Below are 24,967 nucleotides of genomic sequence, written 5' to 3' on the forward strand. Positions count from 1 at the left end.
ATGTGCCTGGGTAACCTTTACTCCCAAGGTTTGCGTTATTTTTTTTTTATTATTTTCATCAACAAATCTAACATTATTAGCAAAATATTTGACTCTATGACGTGTGCATGCATCCATTTTCCTGAAGACAAAATGTCCCTTCAGACCTTTTCGTAGCTCTTCCTTTTTACATTTGGACACTTCAATTAAAGGTTTCATTACATTTTCTCTTTCCAGAGAAACACCAAGTTTTTAGCCATTTCTCCATTTAGGCCTAAAAAGGCTGGCTGTAAAAAGGATAATCGTACACTATTCTTTACTACCATTTCAATAATGTGGTTTTGAATTTTGCTGGTGGCATTGTTATGGTAACTTTGTCAAATATAATCTTAGTTGTGTTTGGTCTCCAGTAGATTTCTTAACATTTTTTATCCTAGAAGTAGATGGAATATTTTCATATACCTTTCTCAATCACAACTCCTAACACTTTAGGATAAAAGCGCTGCAAGTGTCTTTTCAAATTTGATGCTCTTGTAGGTGCATTTTTTGTTGGACCAACTGAAACTGCAAACTTTTGCATCCTGTTGTTTTTCACCATCATCTTCAAGAATACATTGGCACACCTAATGTTTCTCATCACTTGATAATGTAAAGGGCTCATAAACAGCAGAAACGTGTTTGTTGACAGACTTTTTGCCATTGTGAATGGGGTGCCGCTTTCACTAAAATATAAATACAAAACATGGTATACTAACTAGCATATTCTTTTATTTAAATACAAACATACACATAGTCCTGCACTGTTGCAAACATACATACAACACGGCACTATACACACAAATAAGCTAAAGCCCTGCACTTAAACTTAGACATAATTTGTCCTATACAGAAAAACATGCACAAACATATATACTATACACACAACACAGAGCCCTACATTTTACTCAGAAACATACACACAATATGCACTATACACAAACATTCATACATTTCCTGCACCATACACACAAACATACACATAGAGCCCTGCTGTTTTATCCAGAAACATGCACACAGCCTTCCATCATAGTACACAGAAGCAGCCATGCAGTTTTAAAATAAACATGAACACTTACAGTTGAATCAAAAAAGCTGTTACTCCAAGTTCTTCTGAGCTCTTCTAGCAGACAGGAAGTTAGGCAGATGCTGCTGGGGGGGTGCACTTAATTAACGTCCTAAAGTGTGCAATATGATAAAGTTCAGCCCTGGAGGGAGCATATATGGAGAGTGCAGACAGGACATCTGAACACACATCTGGTCATAGCTCTGACCTACACCTATATCATTACATTTGTTTACACTCAAATGAACTTGCGAAACACATTATATCTGAAATTTAATGAAAACACTTTTTGTAATATACATAATCCAGATTACAATACTGTGAATGTCAGGTTGTATAATAGCTCAGCTGAACTTCACAGTAGTAGAAATACAACTATGCACTGGGCTTTATTCTTACATTAGAGAAGTACCTAATTATGACTATTGTTTGTGAAATAGTACATTTGAACTTGCTGTATTTTTTATTATAATTTCAATTTATCAGGAGTCTGAGTCGGCACAATTTTATTAACGCCAACTCCAGGTACCCAAAATTGTCTCCGACTCCACAGCCCTTGTCCTGATAGCTTTCATCTGTAGGTACCCACTCTGAGCAATAGGCAGATATATAAGCCAGAGAGTAATGCTGGTTTGTATTCCATAATACACTATTCAATTTATTTTTCAAGGAAAAAAGTGTTTGTCTTATGCAGTAACTAAACACAGCAAAGGAAATAGCACAAGTTGCAAGTCAGTTTATGTGCTGGGAAGAAGCGTGCTGCTGAGAAGGGTAATTATTTTGACAGAGAGATGAGCCCATTTAAATACATTCCGAATGTTTTAATTTTTTTTCTCTGCTACTATTACAGGTGGAGAAAGCTTTCCAGCTGTAAAGAAAACACTCTCTGAAAGACTTGGAAATATGGAATCACCCATCGTTTGTTCCGATGGCCACCCAGAAAAAAGTATGTACACAGTCTTCACACTGTTACACTGCTTGAGTTTTCATACTTCAGAAAAACCTTGTTAATTAAGGACTAATGTAAATGGTAGATTGTGCAAACTCATCATAATTTATGAATGTATCCTTGAAGAAATATCTTCTATTATGTGAGTACTTGCTGTATTTGGTGTGATTTGTATATGCCCATTGTTTACCTCAACACTTTTTGCTGCATCATTTTGTTTTTTAGTGCCCAAATGTGCTTGTGTCTTTCACAATTCTAGCAGTGCCCCTGATCCTGGCAATTTTTTTTATAACTTATAAAAGTTTGGTTCTCTACTACTTAGCAGGTTAATGTAAGTTATAGAAGGCACAGGATCAAAATAAATTTACGTACTGTATGTTGTTAACAGAATATAGATATATACATATCAGTGTTATTTTCTTTTTTACAAAACAGATAATGTCGGATATGTTTTTAAAAGATTTTTTTTTACCCTGCAACCTGTTTCAGGTGAAGGTTTTATTGCAGTAAAGAAAACACTTTCTGAAAGACTTGGAAAGAAGCTGGAATCGTCCAATATTGGTCCCGATGGCCAATTGAAAAACAGTATGTTAATCATTTTCCCAAACTATTACAAAACTTGTTGGAAATGTTAATAGCGTAGCATGACATACTGTTCTTCATTAGGTTTATACACAGTCCTTAATTGGACTTCTTAGGTTTCATGTACAGGTTACATATGAGATAGGGGCTGTAGGTTTGTTCTTAAGTTGAATTTGTATGTAAGTCAGGACAGGTACATTATTTTAATAAAAGCAATTAGGACAGTTGTTTGTCTCAACATATAATTTGTTTTTACCTTTCTGTGCATGCACAGCATGGTGTCAGTTACTGTATAAAATCCTCACTGTGAGTTAATCACAAAAAAAAAAAAAAAAACAATTTTGGAGCCTAGACATTGATTACCTTCTGGAGCAAGTTGTGCTTTGATATGCAAAAAGTAACCACTGTAGAGCTTATTCTGGTGATTCCACAAAACTGGACTAGGACATTCCCTTAAGGCCAATGACCCATCAAAAAATGAAGTATACTCCTCTTCAGAATTTTCCTAGAGAGGTTTTTAATGTCCTCTGCTGTGATCTGCCATTGCTTCAGTATTTTCAGGCTCATGGTAACCTTAAACCCATCCTTCTGAATCCTTTTTTCATATTTCCCCCAGTTTCCCAGGCTCGCATTAAAGGCTTGAACCAAGACTGGAAAATTCCCACCCATCCAGGAGGGTTCTCTGCAAACATGTTACCAAAATTAAACTTTGAATAAATAAACAGCATAGAAAAAAATAACACCAGGTTGACCTTACCTAGGGCTCCCTTCAGGCTTCACCAGGTTCATCCTGTTTCCCCAGAGCATCTGGAAGAAGCAGCTTTATATCCTAGTGTACAGGGAAGCTGGCAAAGAAAAACATAGCTGACATACAAGAAAATCGGAACCAGGTAAGTTTTGATCAGGTCAACCCTTTCTCTGTATGACATTTTCCAATTTTTCTACTTCTTGACATTTGCAATCTCTAGCTTACTTTCCTATTTTAGCACGTTGTGATCACCTTACCCAGATTGAATTCACAAAATTTTAACTTCCTCTTGAGGTTTCTGGGAAGGTATGAGGGGGATCAAAACTCTCACATTCCCTACCCTACCGGAAAACTTCACACTTGATCTTAGAACCGAGGGCATCAGCATTCTGTTCTCTGAGACTACCACTTGCACCTCATATCTCCCAGAGATCATCACAGATAAATCATCAGCATAGGCAACTACTTTCACAGGAGGCTTTATCAGCAATGCCCAAAAGAACACCGCGCAACAGTCCACTATCTAACCTTCAAATGAAGAGGTTAAATTGCGAACATGTATAGCATAGAACTCTGGGCATCCTTGCCCTCCTGAGCTCACTTCAAAAGATTTATCAATCCAACCATTCACAAGTGGGAAGCTTTCTGCCCCCTCATAGAATGCTTCCAGCCCATCAATACATTTAGATTGTAAGCCGCATCTGCCAAGCAGCAACAAGAGATATTTGTGATTTACCAGATGAAAAGCTTTCGGCTGGTCCAATGCCAGCAGATATATCCTCCATCCTTCATCTCTTTAAGGCCTTCCAGATACCTAACACTTCTGAGAATGTACTTTCTACCTTGAACCCAACAGTGCTGATTGCTGGACAAAAGATTGCCTGCCACTGACGACAAGTGCCAGAAAAAAATTGATATTGAGAAGGCTAATTAAACCCCAGTTCTGAATTCTCTATGAATCCTTCCCCTTTGACAGGTGAATCACAACAGATCACGTCATGGGGGGAGCAAACACTCTTCCAGACAACCATTGAAAATCTCTAACCAAGGGACCAATATGGATTCATAAAACATTTAAAAAAAACTTGGCTGTCAGTTCATCAGGCCCAGGTGATTTATTATGGTGGTTAGCTTATCTATAGCATTGTGACTGGGCCTGTCAAATCCACAGCTGAATGTGAAACCTTTCCCCAACCTAGTGTGGAAAAAAAACCCCATCTTGTCGATCCAGAGGTTTTTTGCCCCCACGGTATCTGCACAATATGATCTGTCGACATCAAGGATCCCTGCCCTGGACCTGTATTGTCGATAGGACCCTCCACAGACTTAACTTCTGAGCTCTGTTTGCAATTGTTGCAATAGTAAGGGCCAGACAAGCGGTAATTCCAGAATCAAAGAGGCCTGCCGGTCATACTGGTTTTCTCTCAAAAGGAGTTTCTCTCCACACAATCTCCTCTAGGTTACCTTTTCTCGAGACAAGTTGGTAAAGCCTTCTGTGCAATCTCTGATAATTTACTTACTTATCAATTTCCGCGCTTCCACTCCTTTTTTTGCTAGATGGATATCGGCCAGAGAACTGAGCTGGATCTCCTGCAAAAACAAAATGTCAGCAAAAGCTGACATTGAGCAAAATTAGGACAATGTCAGGAGCGGTTACCTATTTTTTTCTTTTTTTTTTTTTCTTTTGGGTGATTGGAGTAGCTGTTTTCTTGACATTACTACTACACTACCTGATGAACTTGAGTGTTTTAAAGATGAGGCCCCCTGATTCCTCTATGGGTTCTACCTCCCTATCCGACAATACCTTGTATCTATTTTTATGTGCAACCTCATTCTCCACTTCACTCAATTTCTTCCACCCAATTTTTTTTTTCCTCCACCACCTGCCAAGTTTCTGAATCCTCCCCCCTTGTAACCCTTATTTTTTTCCACCTACCCCAACCCTATAACCGATCTTTGCACCCGCTTCCGGAAGTCATCCCCAGACTCTTGCATCTCATGCACGATAGAGATAGAAGGAGAGGGGGACACACTAGCTAAAACAGATCGAGAAGCAAGAATTCTACTCGTACTCCACTAGTCTTCAGACACCTTCACCACACCTCTCACATTCTCTTCTATATCAGGTCGCAGCAGATCTTCCACAACCTCAGGGGCCATTTTGCAGAGAAATTGTCTTCCTGACCAACAAAGATGGTCCTTTGATATTACAATCCTCCACAAAGTGACCCAGCCCCTGACACAGAACAGTTTTTTAACCTCGCACACTGCAGCAAATTGCCTCCACCCCACACTTGTGCCACAGTTTTGTTTGACTGGGGTAAAATTCCACAATTCCATCTCTGCCTGTGAAGGCTGAGGAAAGGCACATGCTGTACAGCTTACGCAATCGCTTTACCATACATTTGCCTTCCATGCACCCATTCAAATCACATATTCATCACACACTTTCCTTAAAAGAGTCACAAGCTCACCATCCCTCTCTAACCACACCAACAGATCTGCTGAGGGGATTGACTCATACAGATAAGAAGGGGAACAAGACAGGGGTGTCCCTTCTCCCCTTTGCTTTTGCAGTAGAACCTTTGGCTATAGCCATTTTATTACATCCAAACATCAAAGGGATTAAATGTGGTTCTACTGAACTCAAGTGTGGTCTATTTTTTGATGATGACCTAATGTATGTTACATCCCCTGTCGTATCTCTACCTAATCTTTTTTTTCTGTGGTCTCGGGCACTCTTGAACTTATTGGTTTCTCAACTACAGGATAACTTTGATTTTGTGGGGCACTGAATCTATACCTTATCTGAGAATTAACGTAACATTGACTCTCAATGTGTTGTATCAAGCTAACTTATCTCCTTTTTTGTGCATGATTATTGTTATAAATAGCTGGGCTGCCTCTCTGCCTTCCTGGTTTGGAAGGATAGCGGTGGTCAAAATGAATATGCTTTGTTGGCTATTGTACCTTTTCCCTACATTACCCATAGCAATTCCCAAAATAGTATTGCAAAATGGTAAAAACAAACTACTTAAATTCATTTAGGGTAATAACATAGGAATAATACTTCTACTTTTAATACACCCAAGGTCATGGGGAGTCTTGAGGATGCAATATCTAATTGTATCACAGGGGGGCACTAATTTCCTCTCTGGGCCACAGCACCATGCAAGACCCCAGTCCATAATAAACTGCTCTGGAAGCCCTTTCCTGTCTCTCCATCTCAATACAGACACTAATGTGGATCCCTGCTTCTAAACGACCAGCCATCCTGTGCCAATCTCTTATCTTATGCACTGGCAATATGGGATGGCCAAGGCAGGGACCATTGCCTACACTCTCTTCACCTCCGACTCACGCCCTTTTAAACAACGTTCACCTCTGGCTGCGCTAAAGGGCAACTTGAATGGTTTCCCAAAAAGGGCCTTCTGCCAGTGAAATAAAATGTGTGTCATTATAAGAGAAAAATTTACCAACATCGGAATTATTCAGATACTCTAATTTAGATCATTCATACAATCTAAAAATAAAAGGGCAGTTCCTCCGGTTTAGAGCAGTCTTGCCTGCAAAAGTCTTGAAAAGTCTTGTCACTCAATTAAAGAAAGGGAGAATCTCAGTGGTGTACTTATCTTTGTGTGATCCACAAAAATGACCCAGTGGTAAGCAGAGTGATCTTGCAAGTTCTCTTTCATTAATTTCTCTCAAAAACTCTCTCATAGAAGCTAACTACAAAGTAATGTAATGCCCATATGGCTTTACAAACTAAATCAGAGCATATCTCCCCTGTGTTATAGGGGTTGTTGCCAAATGGGCACCTTATTGCATCTTTGGTGGGGCTGTCCTTTGGTCCAAAGCTTTTCTATACATATTTATAACCTTATTGGAGTGGAGAGTGGTTTATTTTCAAAATTGGATGAGTTTGTGCCCGATTTTAGAACATCCGTTTTTTTGTTTTTGTTTTTGTTTTGTTTTTTTTGTTTTTTTTTTATACACTTACCTACACACTAGCCAGCCTTCCTCTCCCAGCACTGCGGATATCTGGCACAGTTCCAGGGAGCAGGCAGCAGGGACATCTCGGCGTGTATTTAGTTTAGCAAGCGTTTCTGCAGAACAGGGCCAAAACATTAGTGGCCAAACAGTGTACTGCAGTCGCTGTATTAAATATGCGACCTGAAATTCATGCCGGGAAACTGGAGTAAATAGATTATCAGTGGCCAGATTTTCGAATGCCAACCTGTATTCTTTTGGCAGCTTGCATGGTATTGGTAGGCCTACCATAAGACTTTATTTTACCAAATATAAATTGAATTGGATAATGATGAATGACAAACTGACTTGAAACCTTAAGAAAAAATTGTCAGTGTCAAAATTTGGACCCTTGGATTTTTATTTAATTCTGTGTAGATACTACAGTAGCACTGATCAAAAATTAATTTATTGTGATAAAAGTGGAAAAAAATACAGAGATCAAGATAATTATGCCCCTGTACAAAGTATTAGTCAGACCTCATCTTGAATATGCAGTCCAGTTTTGGACACCAGTTCACAATAAGGATGTTGTGATGAGAGTGCAAAGAAGGGCAACTAAACTAATGAGAGGAATGGAGGAGCTCAGCTTTGAGAGAAGACTAGCTGAACTGAAACTATTTTTCATTAAGAAGATATGTTTAAGGGAGGGGGAGGGTAATGATCTCTTTAAAATAGGCCATATAAAAAACATTCTTCAAAATTATTGTGTTTTGACCAACTAGCTGTTGTCTTTATCAAGGCATTCAGGGTCTTCCTATATCCCACAATTCCTTATTATGTTTGAGCTGAAGTATCCACCCAGTTATCCACCCAGTGTTTTTTTTTCTGTAGAGGTGGTTGTAATCATGTTTACAGATATGTACTTAAAGATTTCTTTTTTTCATGGCATTCTAATACATAAACTTTGGCTTTGGTGTTACAGGTTAGAAGTTCTTTAACCTCCTTGGCGGTATTTCTGAGTGTGGCTCGGGGTAAATTTTCAGTGCCAACAGCGGTAACCCAAGGCACACTCGTTAGAATTGCCAGGGAGCCTTAGGCTGGAGGGTGGGACCTTGGGGCAGGTAAGCGGGAAATTTAAAATTAATTAGGATTTTTAAATATACTGCTTTTACATTTAAAAATCCTCATTATTCATGCCATCAGGGAGGTTAATGTGAAAAGTTTCTAGTGAGCTGGTTAATTGAGATATGGAGACACAAATGTCAACCTATAGTCAGAGTAATCTGATGGAACAACTCTACCACCTTCATCAGCAGTCCTAATTATTACATTGGGATCTTTCCACAAATAATTAATTGCTCTTCTTTCATGTTTAACCACCCGAGCGATAACCCCGACCTTGGTTCGGGGTTAAAATAATTACAATTATCGATAACCCCGAACTTTTCTCACTGTATGAAAATACAGTGAGAAAACTTCGGGTTTATCGATCACTTACCTACTTACCTGGTCGCGCTGCGATCCAGCGACGATCTCCAGCGTCGTCCTCCAGCTTCGGGTGCCCTCTCCGGGAAGAAGCCGGCTTCTTCTCCCTCCGTAGCGTGTACGATGACGTTGGCGCGTGTGCGGGAAATTCAAATTGAAAGTCATTCAAACACATTTTGTATTGGATTGAATACAAACTCCTGTATCCAATCCAATACAAAATAATACATAATAAATACAAAGTATGTAATTGGTAAATTCAAACTCTCATTTTGTATTGGATTGGATACGGGAGTTTGTATTCAATCCAATACAAAATGAGAGTTTGAATTTTGTTCTCATTTTGTATTGGATTGAATGCAAAGTCCTGTATCCAATCCAATACAAAATAATAGAAAATATATTTATGTGGTTTTGTCTGTAGGTATGTGACGGACACTAGGGAGGTGAAAAATATATTATTATACAGTATATTGAATTATCGCATTTTCAGTATTTTTCATTTATTTATGTATTCTTGTTTAAGCTGATTTTTTGTGTCTTTTATTTAATTTTATTAAAAGTAATTTTTTTTTTTTATTTTTTTTTTTTTTTTTTTTTTACATGATTGTGTGTTTCAAACATTTTTTATATTCATGATATCTACTAGAACCCTGTTCGGACACATTTCTGTAAGTTACAGGTCTACAATTTAAAAAACAAAATTTCATGAAAAACAGTGTAACGCTTTTGGAACAGAAATCTAGACATCAGTGAAACGCCCAGGTGGTTAAGTTAATCAGTATAATGTTTATTATTGAATTTATACTTTCTCTTACCAATTGCTGGAGGGTGATCATATGCTCACACATTTTGTTTACTGGGCTAAACTTTAATTTAGGTCGGTAAATCCTTTTAATAGAAGGCAAAAAATTGTCATATAACAGATTTTCTCCCTTCTTAAAGAAAAAACAAGAAGCGGAATTCAGGAGGAAAAAGCCGTAAAATAACTGTAAAATCACTAGACATTGTACCACACCTTCTTGAAACCTGGGAAAATACACAGATGAAAGCATTGTTTTAAATGCCAGCAAACTTTGTCATTGGTAAAAACAAACAGCAATTACAAAACATGAATAAAGACGGTCATACAATCTGTAGACTTTCAAAAGGTCTTCTCCTTAAAACACTTGTTTCATGGGTCTGTATTGTCTAATTCATAGGGAGTTGTGGAGACCTATAAACATATGCAGTAATTAACATAACACTTAACAATCCATTTTTAAAAATAGCTAAAAAGTAGATCAATCTCCTAATTTTTGATAGTATTGATAGACAACAAGGTTTGTATATTTTAAATCTTTGCGAACAAGCAGCAGCAGCTGACCAGAACACCACAACCATGTAGTGAAGGGCCACAAAAGCAGAAAATATCCTCCATATCTAAAAAAATAACCATAATTTCATATATGTTTTTATGATTCTGTAACAGTGTTGACTTACATACATGGGAAGAATACCAACTATACTTATTTACCTATATGTGTTCATTTGCACAAACATCTCAAAAATTGGAGCAGCCATCCGGCCACTGCAGCCTCCTATATGTCCGCAAAGCAGAATGTAAATTTATAACATTGGAACCTGAAGCTCATAATTTAATTTAGCACTGGGAAAATGAAGCCATTTAACTCCATTATTAATCCATCTGGTCTCTTTAAAAATTCTTTATCAAGTTACTTCCCCTCACATTAGAATAAAGGTGGCCCAATGCATTGACTCTAACATCATTTGTTTTATAATTGGGACTGATACTCCTAGGATAACTCAAGTGTCACTATTCTTCTATTAGAGATGGTGTAAACATGCTCATAAATGCGTTTGTGAAAAGGCCTCTTATTTTTTTTTTCAATGTAGTAACATCCACATTTACAAAAGGCGAGGTAAATATTTTATATTGAATTACAAGTCACATAATGCTTCTGTAGGATTTTAATCCTTTCATGGGGCATAACCTCATCACCCTGTTTATTCACTTGCATTCACTACAAATCAGAGAACTTTAGAGTTTTAAAAGACCTTATGTAATTATTTGAAGAGAACTATTCCACTTATACTGAATTTGTTTAGAATTCTATAGACCTTGAACTTGTTAGTGCAAGAGGTGACCTTCCCTTGAATGTGTACGGTAAATCAACTTAATTTTCTGATTTCTGTCAAAACAGCTGCATTTTTTCTTTTGTACAGCAGGCAACTAGAGCAGTTAAACAGAACTGATAGTAGCAATGACCATCTTTCGAGGCATGAGAAATTAGCTCACAAAGGTGGCAATGTAGAGATTTTTGGACTTAGATGCATATAGATCTATGTAGTTAAAGATTTTGAACAATAATGAGTGGTACTGCGTTGTTTCACCGTCACAAATTAATGTGAAGTTCTATTAAGTTTTGTTGCATAATATGTAAGGCCCATGGGGAGGGCATCGTTGAAATCGAGCTGTTTGACGTTTTGAACAATAAAGACCCCAAATTGCCCACTTTTTTTCTCCCAAAGGTGTATAAAAGTTTAAACGATACATTGGGCCATCAAATTTCTTCTACAGCGAGTTGGCTTGTGGACGATTATTTATGTTCATTTGTTTTTGGTTTGTCTTTGGTTTTAAAGGATAACCATGACATGCTCAAAGGTATTAATAAACTGATTATTCCCATAAATATTTTGCTGGTGGTGGTGGCGGCTATATAGTGGCCCCTTATTCCAGTATTCCCACTAGGAGAAGATTAGAGGTAGTCAATAAATTCTTAGGTGAAACCAGCAATTCCCTGTTGGCAAATTAACAAATGTATTTTATCCCTTCTTGAATACATTTTAGCAAGTAGTAAACAGGGTTTTTTTTGGCAAAAAATGTATTAACAAAATTGTTATAAGGTTAAATTCACCATAAGGCATGCAAATTATTGCTGCCCCGCAGTTTAATGAAGGTTTTTTTTTTTTTGTTTTTTTGAGATATACAACTAAAACACAATTTTATTCAGAAATGTCATTAAAAACAAATCATTTTACCAATAATTAAATCTTTCTATGATCATGAATTAAAATGCACACAATTTACACACAATTTTTTATATATATAATGTATTAATCAAGGGCTGTGGTGTTTCTTCTCTTTGTTTCCGATTAATTATACCACTACAAATTATTCCACAAAAAAAACTAAATATTGATAACTCAATATTTGCAGTGAATAAGAATTAATATCAAGGTATCCCAATTTTTATAAACCATGCCACATCCCAAAAGTACAATATATTTAAGCCGTTAAGGGATAAAAAAACTTTTTCAGGCAAGATACAGATTTTTGTACAAATATGACCGCATAAATATATGGCCATGAATTTTCTCTTGTACATATTACATGATTATTACTTTTCTTGATGCATTTCGTGGACATACCCACTTCTTCAGGGGGAACACTATAAAACAATTATATTTACATTACTCATATTTTATTTATACAAACCATAAAACTAATTTCATATCCTATACATAAAAACATTTTTTTTATTTTTTTTTACTTACAAAACATTATGTATATATTTTCATATTCAAAAAGATTTGCCTGACAACTTGTCGAGTGAAGGTACGGGAGATGAACAACCAAAAGCAGGCAGACACCGTCACTTGAAATGCAGCCCTTTCTGTAATGAATACCTTTTTCCTTTACATGAAAGGGTTGTCCACCATTTTATACAAAGTAAACATTTTGGTGATTAGTCTGCTTTAACTGCTACAAAATGTGAAGTGGAAAGAGAATGGTATTTAGGCACATTGAATGATAGTTCACACTAAGGAGTAAGGACCAAGTAGTAGAAGATGTATGTGAACGAAGTCAAACTGGAACAATGTCAATGGATCAGATGTGTCTTCTAATAGACAGTATTCTCTATATACTGCTTTATAATTACTTTGTCAAATGGTTTCTTTTTTTTTTTTAATGGAAAATTAGAACATCTTTTTAAAACATTTTTTAAATATATTAATAGCAAAAAGATCAGATCTGATCATGTAGGCCCCTAAAGCATGGCTCTGGGTTGGTAACTGGGGATAAAGAAAAGGCAGATTTACTAAACACTTTTATTAGCTCTGTGTACATGAATGAAAATGGCAGAGCTCAAGTCCATAATAGCAATGTCACTGCCATAAATGAGTCACAATGGCTCAGAATTGATATGATTGAAAAACAGCTGGGAAAAATTAAGGTTGACAAAGCACCAGGACCCGATGGATTACATCCATGTGTCCTCAAAGAGCTGAGCTCGGTTATTTCAAAGCCATTATTTCTAATTTTTAGAGACTCTTTAGTAACTGGCAAGGTACCGATGGATTGGCGTAAGGCCAATGTGGTTCCTATCTATAAAAAGGAAACAAAGTCATTACCAAGTAACTACAGACCTGTTCTTTTTAACGTCCATGGTTGGAAAGGGCCTAGAGAGTTTGATAAAGAACCACATAGAGGAGCTTCTGCTAGAAAATAATATTATAAGTGATAGCATGGCTTCAAGAAAGACCGAAGTTGTCAAACAAATTTACTGTCTTTTTATGAGGAAGTAAGTAAATAGGTAGACGGAGTAGCAGTTGATATATTGTACTTGGACTTTGCTAAAGCATTTGACACTGTACCCCACAGACGGTTAATATGCAAGTTAGGGTCAATAGCTTTTGAAAAGTCAATCTGTAAATGGATAGAGAACTGCCTTAAAGATCGCATCCAGAGAGTTGTAAATATTGATTCATACTCTGAATGGTCTTAGGTTATTAGTGGTGTACTCCAGGGTTCAATGTTGGGACCTTTACTGTTTAACATTCTTATAAATTTTTTAGCATTTGTGATGAAAAGTACCATTTCTGTGTTTGCAGATGACACCAAAGTATGTAATGGAATTAGGTCCATACAGGATGTCTATAATCTACAAGCAAACCTGGATCTAATGTTTGATTGGGCAGCCAAGTGACAAATTACATTTAATATAGATAAATGTAAAGTTATGCACTTGGGAGCTAATAACATGCATGCTTCATGCTGTCTAGGAGGAATACAGTTTGAGGAGTCAGAAATGGAAAAGGATCTGGGGGTTCTGGTAGATCATAGACCTAACAACAGCATGCAATGCCAAGCTGCAATATCTAAAGCTAGCATAGTACTTTCTTGTATTAAAAGAGGAACAGACTTCAGAGATGGAGACATAATCCTGCCCCTGTACAAAGCATTGGTCAGACCACATCTGGATTATGCAGTCCAGTTTTGGGCACCAGTTCACAAAAAGGATTTTTTGTGATATATTGGAGAGAGTGCAGAGAAGGGTAACTAAACTAAGCAAAAGGAATGCAGGAGCTCCGCTATGAGGAGAGTTTAGCTCAACTGAATCTATTCTTCCTTGTGAAGAGATGTTTAAGGGGGGATATGATCACCCTGTATAAATAAACGGTCCATATAGAGAACTCTTTCCCATTATTCACTGTAAGATCATTACAAAGAACAAGAGAGCACACTTTGCGTCTGGAGGAAAAGAAGGTTAAGGAAGGGATTCTTCACTGTAAGGCCTGTGAAAATGTGGAGTCGGCTCCCTCAGGAAGTAGTTTCAGCAACTACTATAGATTGCTTTAGGAAAATGATGGATGTTTTTCTGGAGGCACAGAAATATAACTGGGTATTAAGGCTTTAAAGTAAAAATAGCAGTGACTGTTGATCCAGGGGACACCCGACTGCCTCATGGAATCAGAAAATAATTTTTTCCCCCATGTAAAAGCAAATTGTACCAGGGGTTTTTTTTTTTTTTTGCCTTCCTCTAGACCAACTATGTCTTTATAGGGTTTTATATCTGGGATATGATTATTTCCCTAGAGTTTAACTTGATGGATATGTCTTTTTTTCAACCTAACCTACTATCTAACTATACATCCCCATAGGCCACGCCCACTATCAAAGTCAGCATATTCTAAATTCACTTACTATATTCATAACCATTCAACTATACAAAAAATTTGTGACTATATATTTTTTTTATTGTTAACCAAGATTTGACGACAATGCTTTTACATCAACATACATGTAATTTTCTTGATTTTTGATTCTGAATTTGTTGTTCATCTGCTTGATGGATTTTTTGAAAAAAACAGAACTTATTTATATATGGATATTTTTTGACTGTATGTTCCTATATATTTTACACCCACATAAACTGTTAAGTCTTTAAAAGGTTGCACTTCCCTGATGAAGCCCTTTGAGGTGAAACGCATCGGGACATTCACGCCATTACGGTTAATAACTTAATCCTAGACAGAATTTTATGTCTAGTAATAAGATTTACTCCAGCCCAGTGCTTTAATAACTAGACCGGATTTATGTGCACATGCATTTTATTTCACTGCGTAATTATGTATGTAAACCTGTATCTATAAAATACATAATAATGATTTACACTATCACTTTGGAGCAAAAACGTCTTTCTTTTATCTTTCCCTCTCCACACTTAAATTTATACTTAAAGAAGGTAGCTTCATGACCATTTAGTGGAGGGAAACTCAACCAAAACCCTTTCTCCAAAAGACTACAGCTAGTTGGTTGAATCCTGTCAACAGCAATTTTTTGAGGACAGTGATGTCACTTGTTTAGTTTCAATTGTTTTTCTGTCATCCATACCATTTGGTCACCAGTCAGGACCGTTCACACTTCACACTGAATACACTAAACTGCCAAAACAGCCTAAGGACTTTTTTTTTTCTTTTTTTATTGTATTTTTATAAAATATTTACAAAATATACATAACAAAAAGAAAGAGTGTTGGGATAAAGGGATCCCGCCTACAGTGAGGAGTTATATGGCAAACAGATATAAAACATCAAACACATTTTTTCCATACTCCATAAAATTCTGACCCCATATAGAGTCTAACATTGTTCACAATTATAAACCCGCTTCTTCAAAGAGGATAATCACTTCAAGCTGTATGTTACTATAGATATAAAGAAGAAAGGGTTATTCCAGATCCTTGATACAAGTTAAATTGGGGCTACAATAATAGCTTCAAACAAGTAAATTGAACACCCTAGAAAACTGTTTTTCAGAGGCATGCAGATATATATATATATACACTAAAAAGGCAACCAGTCCTGATGAGTCCACTGCATATGGTCAATGACCTGGGGAACACTTCAAATGCAGGAGTAGTTTGTATAGGTTGGCTATTATTTTAGCCCTAATCTATCTAGTAGTATCTATAACATATCCTTTCTTCTTTATATCTATTGTAAGATACATCTTGAAGAAGCAGGTTGATCCCACAAACGCGTCAGGTTTATGGCTATCATGACCTTTGGTTAAGGCTGTCAATTTTTGTTGTGACAAATGTAAAATGTTTTTACACTCTATATGGGGTCATAATTTTATGAAGTATTGAATAAAAATATTTGATGTTTTAAATCTGTTGTTTGTCACATAACTCCTTACTGTAGGTGGGATCTCAATAGCTAAACCAGACATGTTTTGTGTTTTCGAAACTACTGAATACAAAGGTGAATTGCATTCATATAAACTGTTTTACCTAATAAAAGATTGATATTTTTGTCTGTCCAGCCCTAAATTTTACACAGCTCTGCCATGCTAAACAATATTGGTTCTTTTATCTCTGATGCAGTTAAAAAACAAAGGTATTTTTCCCCCTGCTCGACTAATAAGTGAAAGGAGAAGTGGCACACTAATAAGGCTTATCTGTTTGTCACTATGCTCCTTCCTTCTGTTGGCATGCCGCAGCACAACTGGCCCCTTTTACTCTTTCTCATTCTCCTTACAGTTGCTTACATTCAAAAAAAAAAATAAACCAGAACCAAACCCAGTCTATACTCAAAATTCATTCTGTCTCAGGTGCCATTATCTTCCTCCTCCTTTTGTGGTTTGAACATGATGATTGGCTGGGCACAGATGAAGTGACTCACATGCAGGAGTTAATTCATTCTTGGCAGCTACAGGGGAAACGTGCTGGGATGAACTTTAGTTCTACTTTAGGAATGTATTAAGGAAATACCGTACCATATTAATATTTGTATTTTAGATTTGCCTATAGTTTAGCTATTAATCATTTTACTAACTGCTTATCTTCCTGCAGAGAGAGCTGCTAACCCAACTACAGACTTCCATATTAAGACCCTTCAAGAAATCCGACAGGAAAAAGACAGCCAAAGACGAGAGCAGGAGGCCAAGCAGCTATCTATGAAAAATACAGACAGCTTCTGTTTTAAAAGCCATGTTTTAATTAGGCCACAGTCTGAAATTCATGTTAAATCTTTACATGAAATACAAGCAGAAAAGAGGCTTCGGCAACAAAAGGATGAGGCACATAAAATTAAAGATAGGGTAGGCAAGACTGAATGTAGTGTGAGTGAAGATTTGCAGACAAGTCAAAATTGTCAAGACAAGAATTTAATCATACCAGGAAAAAAACAAAGCACCCAAGTTGGCATTGTTTGGAGTCATCTTTGTGACAAAGGAAATAAATCATTACATTTCACTGAAGATTCTCCGAGCAGTGTGGATACCAAGAAATCCCTTTCTGTCGGTTTAAAAGTTATGAAGGCAGTTTCACAGCCACTTCAACAAGTTCAAATTAAAACTCTGGAAGAAATCAGGAAAGAAAAAGCTCTTAGACTCAAACACAGCTGCCAAGCCACAAATACTGAAGATTTAGATTGTGCCTACCAGCCAAAAGATAAGTCAAATCAAAAAAGGATTCTTCGTCTTTCAAAACCTCAAGGTAAAAAAACAAATATCTTTCATATAAAAAGGAAAACAAAACTGCAATTATAATTCACCTGTGTCATATTTATAATGTTTTGTCATTTTTGTGTAGGTTTGCCTTTTGTATTTCACAAACGTAAATATTTATTGCCAATTTTCTTAATGAGTTGCATCATCCTCAACATCAGTTTTTGTACAGTAAGGCTATCAATGAATTTATTTAAGAGTCAGCTTAAAGTAAAACTATGGTCTCCCAAGACAAAAAATGTTTAAGCTTGCCATTCTGAACTTTGATGAGGTGGAAATAGTAGCCCAAATGCCAATAAGTACCCTAATTATGTTAACATTTTTTTTGTGCTGCCACCTCCTGGGAAATACAGCTTATAGGTAAAATAAAGTTCCTTATGGCTGAACTACAATGAAAAGCAAGGAGTTGTGTGTGTAATGAGGCATTAAAATCTTACATATTTGTTTGATATCCTGGTTAAAAGTCATAAATGCCAATGTACACATTTTCAAACAACATTGTTAGCTTCCAATGCGTTTTTTGCTTGAGACCCTCTTCAGGGAAGTTACCAAGTGTAGAACCAAGACTACACAGGGACTTAAAGAGGAAGTAAACCCAAAACTACCCAAAACAAAAATATCAAACGTACCTTCAATCCCGCAGAGCAGTCAATTTGTCAGGAGGTTTCTTCCATTGGGTCCTGCGTCGTCCTGGTATCCGCCTTCAACCCAGTGCAGAGGGAGCACCAGGCGCCGCTATCTTCTCTCATCTTCTGTAATTTTCTTACATCAATCGACGCAGGCACGAGATCAGGTAACATAGTTTGGGAAAAAGGTCCTAGAGAGTTTGATAAAGAACCACATGGAGAAGTTTCTGCTCGAAAATTATATAAGTGATAGAATGGATTCAAGTAAGACTGAAGTTGTCATACAAATTTACTTCCCTTTAATGAAGAAGTAAACAGGTAGAGAGTGGAGTAGCAATTGATAATATACTTCGACTTTGCTAAAGCATTTGATGCAGTACCCCACAGACGGTTAATATGCAAGCTAGGGTCTACAGGTTTAGACTAGTGATTAATGATTCATACTCTGAATGATCTAAGGTTATTAGTGGTGTACCTCAGGGTTCAGTGTTGGGAACTTTACGGTTTATTATCCTAATAAATGATACAGAGTTTGTGATTAAATATACAATATCTGTGTTTGCAGATGACATCAAACTATGGAATTAAAATGTACCTATACTCACAAAATCAACTTTGGCCGATGGAAAACATAAGCCCGAGTTAAAAAGTTATAATCATCTGAATACTTTTTTTTTTTCAGCTTGCTTTGACCTTTAAACATGAAAAACGACTTGTAGCCGCACCCCCAGGTCTCTCCATCGCCTGGGCGGTGAACTGCAATCTGGTAAATGCCATCCTTGGTGGGAGTGTTTCTAATCCATTCCCACTGCCCTAAATATGCAGATTTTATTTTATTTCCTTGCCTTTGACTCTCATGTCACCTAAGTGCGACTGCTAAGTCTGAAGCTTCTTTCTGCTTTAATCTTAGTGCAAGTAAGTAAGAATAGATTAATAATTGAAAGACTAGTTTTTGAGTATGGTTCCTTTTTAAGCCCGTACAGATGTCTACAATCTACAAGCAAACCTGGATTTACTTTTGATTGGGCAGCCAAGTGGGAAATGACATTAATTATATATAGTAATACACTTGGGGGCTAACAACATGCATGCTTCATACTGTCTAGGGGGAATATATTTGGGGCAGTCAGTAATAGAAATAAATCTTGTGGTTCTTTTAGATCATAGACTTAATAATTGCATGCAATGCGAAGGTGCAATTTCTAAAGTTAGTAAAGTTCTTTCTTGTATTCTTGGGATTAACCTCTTGAGCGGTAACCCCGAGTGTGGCTCGGGGTAAAAAAAAAAAACCAAAAAAACAACTGAAAGCGGTAGCCCTGCGCCACACTGGCCGCATCCTCTTCGTCCGATCTGTCCCTTGGCGAGTTCGCTGACGGTCCACAGGAGTTCCTGGTGACGTTGGTGCATGCGGGAGCGTGGTGGGAATTTTTTGTATTGGAATTAATACAAAATAACTATTGAATCCAATATAAAGTAATCGTGTGTATGTATATATATACATGTATATATGTATATGTATATATGTATATATATTATACACACAGTTAAGTCCATAAATATTTGGGCAGAGACAACTTTTTTCTAATTTTGGTTCTGTATATTACCACAATTAATTTTAAATGAAAAAACTCAGATGCAGTTGAACTGCAAACTTTCAGATTTAATTCAGTGCGTTGTACAAAAAGATTACATAAATGTGAGGAACTAAAGCCTTTTCTAACACAATCACTTCATTTCAGGGGCCCAAAAGTAATTGGACAAATTAAAAAGCTGAAAATAAAATGTTTATTTCTAATACTTGGTTGAAAACCCTTTGCTGACAATGACAGCCTGTAGTCTTGAACTCATGGACATCACCAGATGCTGGGTTTCCTCCTTTTTAATGCTCTGCCAGGCCTTTACTGCAGCTGCTTTCAGTTGCTGTTTGTTTGTGGGCCTTTTTGTCCGAAGTTTAGACTTCAACAAATGAAATGCATGCTCAATTGGGTTCAGATCAAGTGATTGACTTGGCCATTTAAGAATATTGCGTCACTACTGTGTCACATCATCGATAAACACTAGTGCCATTCTCACCTAAGCCATCACACTGCCTCCGCCATGTTTTACAGATGATGTGGTATGCTTTGGATCATGAGCTGTTCTACGCCTTCTCTATACTTTTTTCTTGCCATCATTCTGGTAAAGGTTGATCTTGGTTTCATCTGTCCAAAAAATGTTTTTCCAGAACTGTGCTGGCATTTTTAGATGTTTTTGTGCAAATTCCTCTAACTAGCCTTTCAATTATTGGGGCTTATGAGTGACTTGCACCCTCTGTATTTACTTTCATGCAGTCTTTTCTTGGGACTTGGTATGCCTTGGGGATCAATATGCCTACTTCCTGGAGAGTGTTGTTCATTTTGTTGGCTGTTGTGAAGGGGTTTCTCTTCACTATGGAAATTATTCTGCGATCATCCACCTTTGTTGTCTTCGATGGACGTCCAGGTCTTTTGGCGTTGCTGAGTTCACCATTGCTTTGTTTCTTTCTCATGATGTACCAAACTGTAGATTTTTCCACTCCTAATATTGTAGCAATTTCTCGGATGGGTTTTTTCCTGTTTTTGCAGCTTAAGGATGGCTTCTTTCATCTACATGGAGAGCTCCTTTGACCGCATGTTGCAAAATCTTCCACATACACGCTCCCCCCTGCCCCAAATCAACTCCAGGCCTTTTATCTGCCTAATTCATGACGTAACAAAGGAATCGCCCACACCAGCCCATGAAATAGCCTTTCATGGGCTGGTGTGGGCGATTCCTTTCAGTTAATTGTAGTTAATTGTAGTTAATTTCCTTTTCAGTTAATTGTAGTAAAGTACAGAACCGAAATTAGAAAAAAGTTGTCTCTGTCCAAATATTTATGGACCTCACTGTAATTCCATTACATTGTTTGGTGTCATCTGCAAACACAGAAATCATACTTTTAATTCAAACCTCTATATCATTTATAAAGATGATAAACCGTAAAGGTCTTAACACTGAACCCTGGGGTACACTACTATTAACCTTAGACCATCCAGAGTATAAATCATTAATCACTACTCTCTAGATGTGGTCCTTAAGCCAGTTCTCTATCCATTTACAGATTGACTTTTCCAAACCTATTGACCCTAACTTGCATAATAACCATCTGTGGGGTACAGTGCCAAATGCTTTATCAAAGTCTAAGTATACTATATCAACTGGTATTCCACTGTCTACCTGTTTACGTACTTCCTCATAAAAAGAGACTAAATTTGTTTGACAACTTCTGTCTTTCTTGAAGCCATACTGACTATCAGTTAATATTTTTTTCTAGTAGTAACTCCTCCATGTAGTTCTTTAAAAAGGTCACATTTAGGATGGGAAAAGTTTGAAATGATTTTATTGTGCTCCCATATTGTTAAATCACAAAAACCTTTCGTTTAAACAGGAGTGTGAACACCTTTTATATTCACTGTAACCTTTCCATTGAAGGATTACCAGTCTTTTTTATTATTTTATGTTATTTTGTACTTTGTATAAATTTGTTTGTTTAAATTGTTTTACTTTTGCTATGTTCCTGCTGTTTTATTTTTGTGTATTAAAACGTGAATAAAAGTTTGCAAACTAATTATTTAAAATTACAGCAAATGTAATTTTGAAATTTTTAAATAGAACAAATCTAGAATGTATATATTTAATTTTCCCTAAAACTACTTTCCCTTAAAAATGACACTAAAAATATACAAAAAGTCCCCTCTTTATTTGTATGTGATTTACATTAACTTTTTTTTTTCCCTGATGAGAATTGTGTGCTGTATATAAGAAGAAATCATAACTGAAAAAAATCTTGTTTATTTTAGTGATAAAAAAAACAGACCAAGGCATATCAGATTCAAAATTCGAAACTAATAATTCCACCACAGCAGAGGACACAAAGGTTAGTATTTTTGCTCTGGGTCCTCCTTAAAACGACTGTCATGTATTTATCAGATTTCTTTCTTTTATGTGCATGTATTTTATTTTTATGTTTAGACAACAATGAATATTTTACCGCCTGCCTCAGCCCCTGAGAAAGTTGATAGTGACAAAACTTGGGAAACACAGTCTCTCAACAGTAAAGATTCCACAGACACACAGAAGATAGCACAGGCTGTTGGATGTTCTGTGGAACCAAACAAAATTTTACTTGGAAAGAAATTAAAAGGTACAGTTTCTTGAAATCCTTTTAAATGTTGGGGGGGGCAACTAATCAATCTTGCTGTTTTTATATTTTTTTTTTTTTAATACTTGCTGTGTACTGTTAATTAGGAGGTCTTGTGTATAAATTATTTAGTAGGAGTAGTGTGCGGTGGATACCTTGTGTTGTTTTTTGGTATTTTAATTATGCTTAACTCTAGATTGTATGGATATTTATAATAAAGAACAAAATAGATAGGGTTTTCGGCACAAATATTAGAATTATAATTGGTGATACAAATTTCACACAAAAATACAAAAGAAATGTATAACCTTTTACTTGTATGTCACAATAGTTTTTTTTTTCATACATACAAGATTTTTTTATGACCTGCTAAGGCATTATACAAAGTTAAACTAACATTAGGCGCATATACATCACCATAACATGGTTAAGTAAGTATGAACCCGTTTATATCAACCATAGTACCCTATGTGTTTCGCCATTTTGGGCTTCCTCAGGGGTAGTGGTAGGTCAGTGAATAACTTTCTATGTATACGCAAAGGGTTCAAGTAATCTAAATTTACAAACATAAGTGTAAAGGGTATACTATGTACATAGATCATATATATATATGATCTATGTACATAGTATACCCTTTCAAAGACAGATTTACCTATGTAACCTTTATACTTATCCTACTTAACTTTATATATTATATCTGTCACACATTTTTTTACTTTAAATGAATTGAGTGAAACTATTTTAAATGTGATCTTTTTATTGGCTTACAATGTATTATATTGAATCTTTACACTTATGTTTGTAAATTTATATTACTTGAACCCTTTGCGTATACATAAAGTTATTCATTGACCTACCACTACCCCTGAGGAAGCCCAAAATGGCGAAACGCGTAGGGTACTACGGTTGATACGAACGTGTTCATACTTACTTAACCATGTTATGGTGATGTATATGCGCTTAATGTTAGTTGAACTTTGTATAGTGCCTTAGCAGGTCATAACAAAATCTTGTATGTATCACAAGAAAATATTGTGGCATACAAGTATAAGGTTACAAATTTCTTTTGTATTTTTGTGTGAAATTTGTATCACCAATTATAATTCTAAAATTTGTGCCGAAAACCCCATCTTTTTTGTTCTTTATTATAAATATCTATACATTTTTTTAGTGTATAGGTGTTGTTTAAATCGAGTTTAGATAATTTGAATAGGAAAGTCTCATATTTCCTGAAGACAAATGTAATATCTCCGTCTATATAAAATTATCCTGGGCAATATGCATAAGTCTGATATTTGACTACTATCTATTCTATCACAGAAACACAACAGGAAAATAATTTAAATCCTGAAAGGCTTCAATGGCACAAGAACAAGATACAGTATATGTTTTTTGCATGCAAATGGTTATTTGCAGGATTTTATGCAGTCACTAACTACACAATACCTGGTTCAGGTACAAATCTACTGCTTACTGCAAAATCCCATTATATCAGCATTTGTTTGCAGTAGTAGAATAATAAATAATTTACCATCTTATTCTTCATTTGTCTTTCATATGTAGAAAGTGTTTGTTTTTTCCATGTGAGAAATAGAAATCTGAGCTTCAGAGAAATGTGTTTTGGTTGTAGGTAAACCAAAGGTACATGTGGAGCCTAATGTGATAAAAAGACAATCTACAGCCAAAGCTGTGTTAAAACGAAAAGCACAACAAAGTTCCCAAGTGGCTGAAGTCAAACCTCTGAATACTACTGTTGCCTCCACTGATGAAGAGAAAATAACTACTTTGGTAAGAAGCTTTTAAAATGATAAGTAATAAAGTTGCATATTGCAAATATATTATTATACGTTTACAAAAGCATAGTGCATGTTATTATATAATATTATAGTTCATGTTATTTGCTATTTTACAAGTTTATCTTTCTTAATAAATATTATACATATGGAGAAGATTTTTATTTAAGAGGATTTCAACTCCCCTCTTTTTGGTTTTTTAAGTGGTTGCAATCACCTCTTCTATCCATGAGTCTCTACTTGTGACTAGCAATATCCCCAGTTTTCCAGTGGGCCTCCTGTATAAAGGCTATATCTAGTAAGTAATGAACAGTTGTTGGAACATTTAGATGCATTGGAGTTCCTGGCCCACAAAAAGTCAAGTGTCCTTAGAGTCCGGAGTATCCTGTTGCAGAAAATCCAAAGACAGTTGGGGATCTTCAAAAATTTTTGTAGTTCCTTTCCATGTGACGCGAAGCTTGGCTGTATACAGCAAGGCAAATCTGGCACTTATGTCCACCAAACATTGGCACACCGGGACAAAGTCTTTCCGTTTCTGAGCCACTGATGCAGAAAAATTCTGGAATATCAATATTTGGTATTCTACAATTCTTAGTTCTCTTTGTTCACGGTAGGCAGCCAGTATCATCTCTCTGTCTGCGAAGTGAACTAATCTTACAATAACTAGCTATGCTTTCTGGTTTATTGAAGAGCATTCTGGACCTATGTGGTGAGCTCTTTCCCAGTCAGTTCTACT

The 24,967-nt window shown here is 36.2% G+C and overlaps 1 protein-coding gene across 2 annotated transcripts in view; it reads left to right on the forward strand.

The window, feature by feature from the left end:
• Window positions 1-24,967, forward strand: part of ZC3H11A (zinc finger CCCH-type containing 11A) — a 62,744-nt gene that overhangs the window by 27,238 nt on the left and 10,539 nt on the right. For both annotated transcript variants that reach the window (XM_072424448.1, XM_072424458.1), the window contains exons 10-15: window positions 1,932-2,027; window positions 2,520-2,615; window positions 16,959-17,603; window positions 22,098-22,174; window positions 22,270-22,441; window positions 24,069-24,226. In XM_072424448.1, the coding sequence (XP_072280549.1) occupies window positions 1,932-2,027; window positions 2,520-2,615; window positions 16,959-17,603; window positions 22,098-22,174; window positions 22,270-22,441; window positions 24,069-24,226 (1,244 nt within the window). The remainder of the gene's footprint in view (window positions 1-1,931; window positions 2,028-2,519; window positions 2,616-16,958; window positions 17,604-22,097; window positions 22,175-22,269; window positions 22,442-24,068; window positions 24,227-24,967) is intronic.

This window comes from Pyxicephalus adspersus, chromosome 1, assembly GCF_032062135.1.
Source record: "Pyxicephalus adspersus chromosome 1, UCB_Pads_2.0, whole genome shotgun sequence".
In the NCBI taxonomy this organism is placed as follows: Eukaryota; Metazoa; Chordata; class Amphibia; order Anura; family Pyxicephalidae; genus Pyxicephalus; species Pyxicephalus adspersus.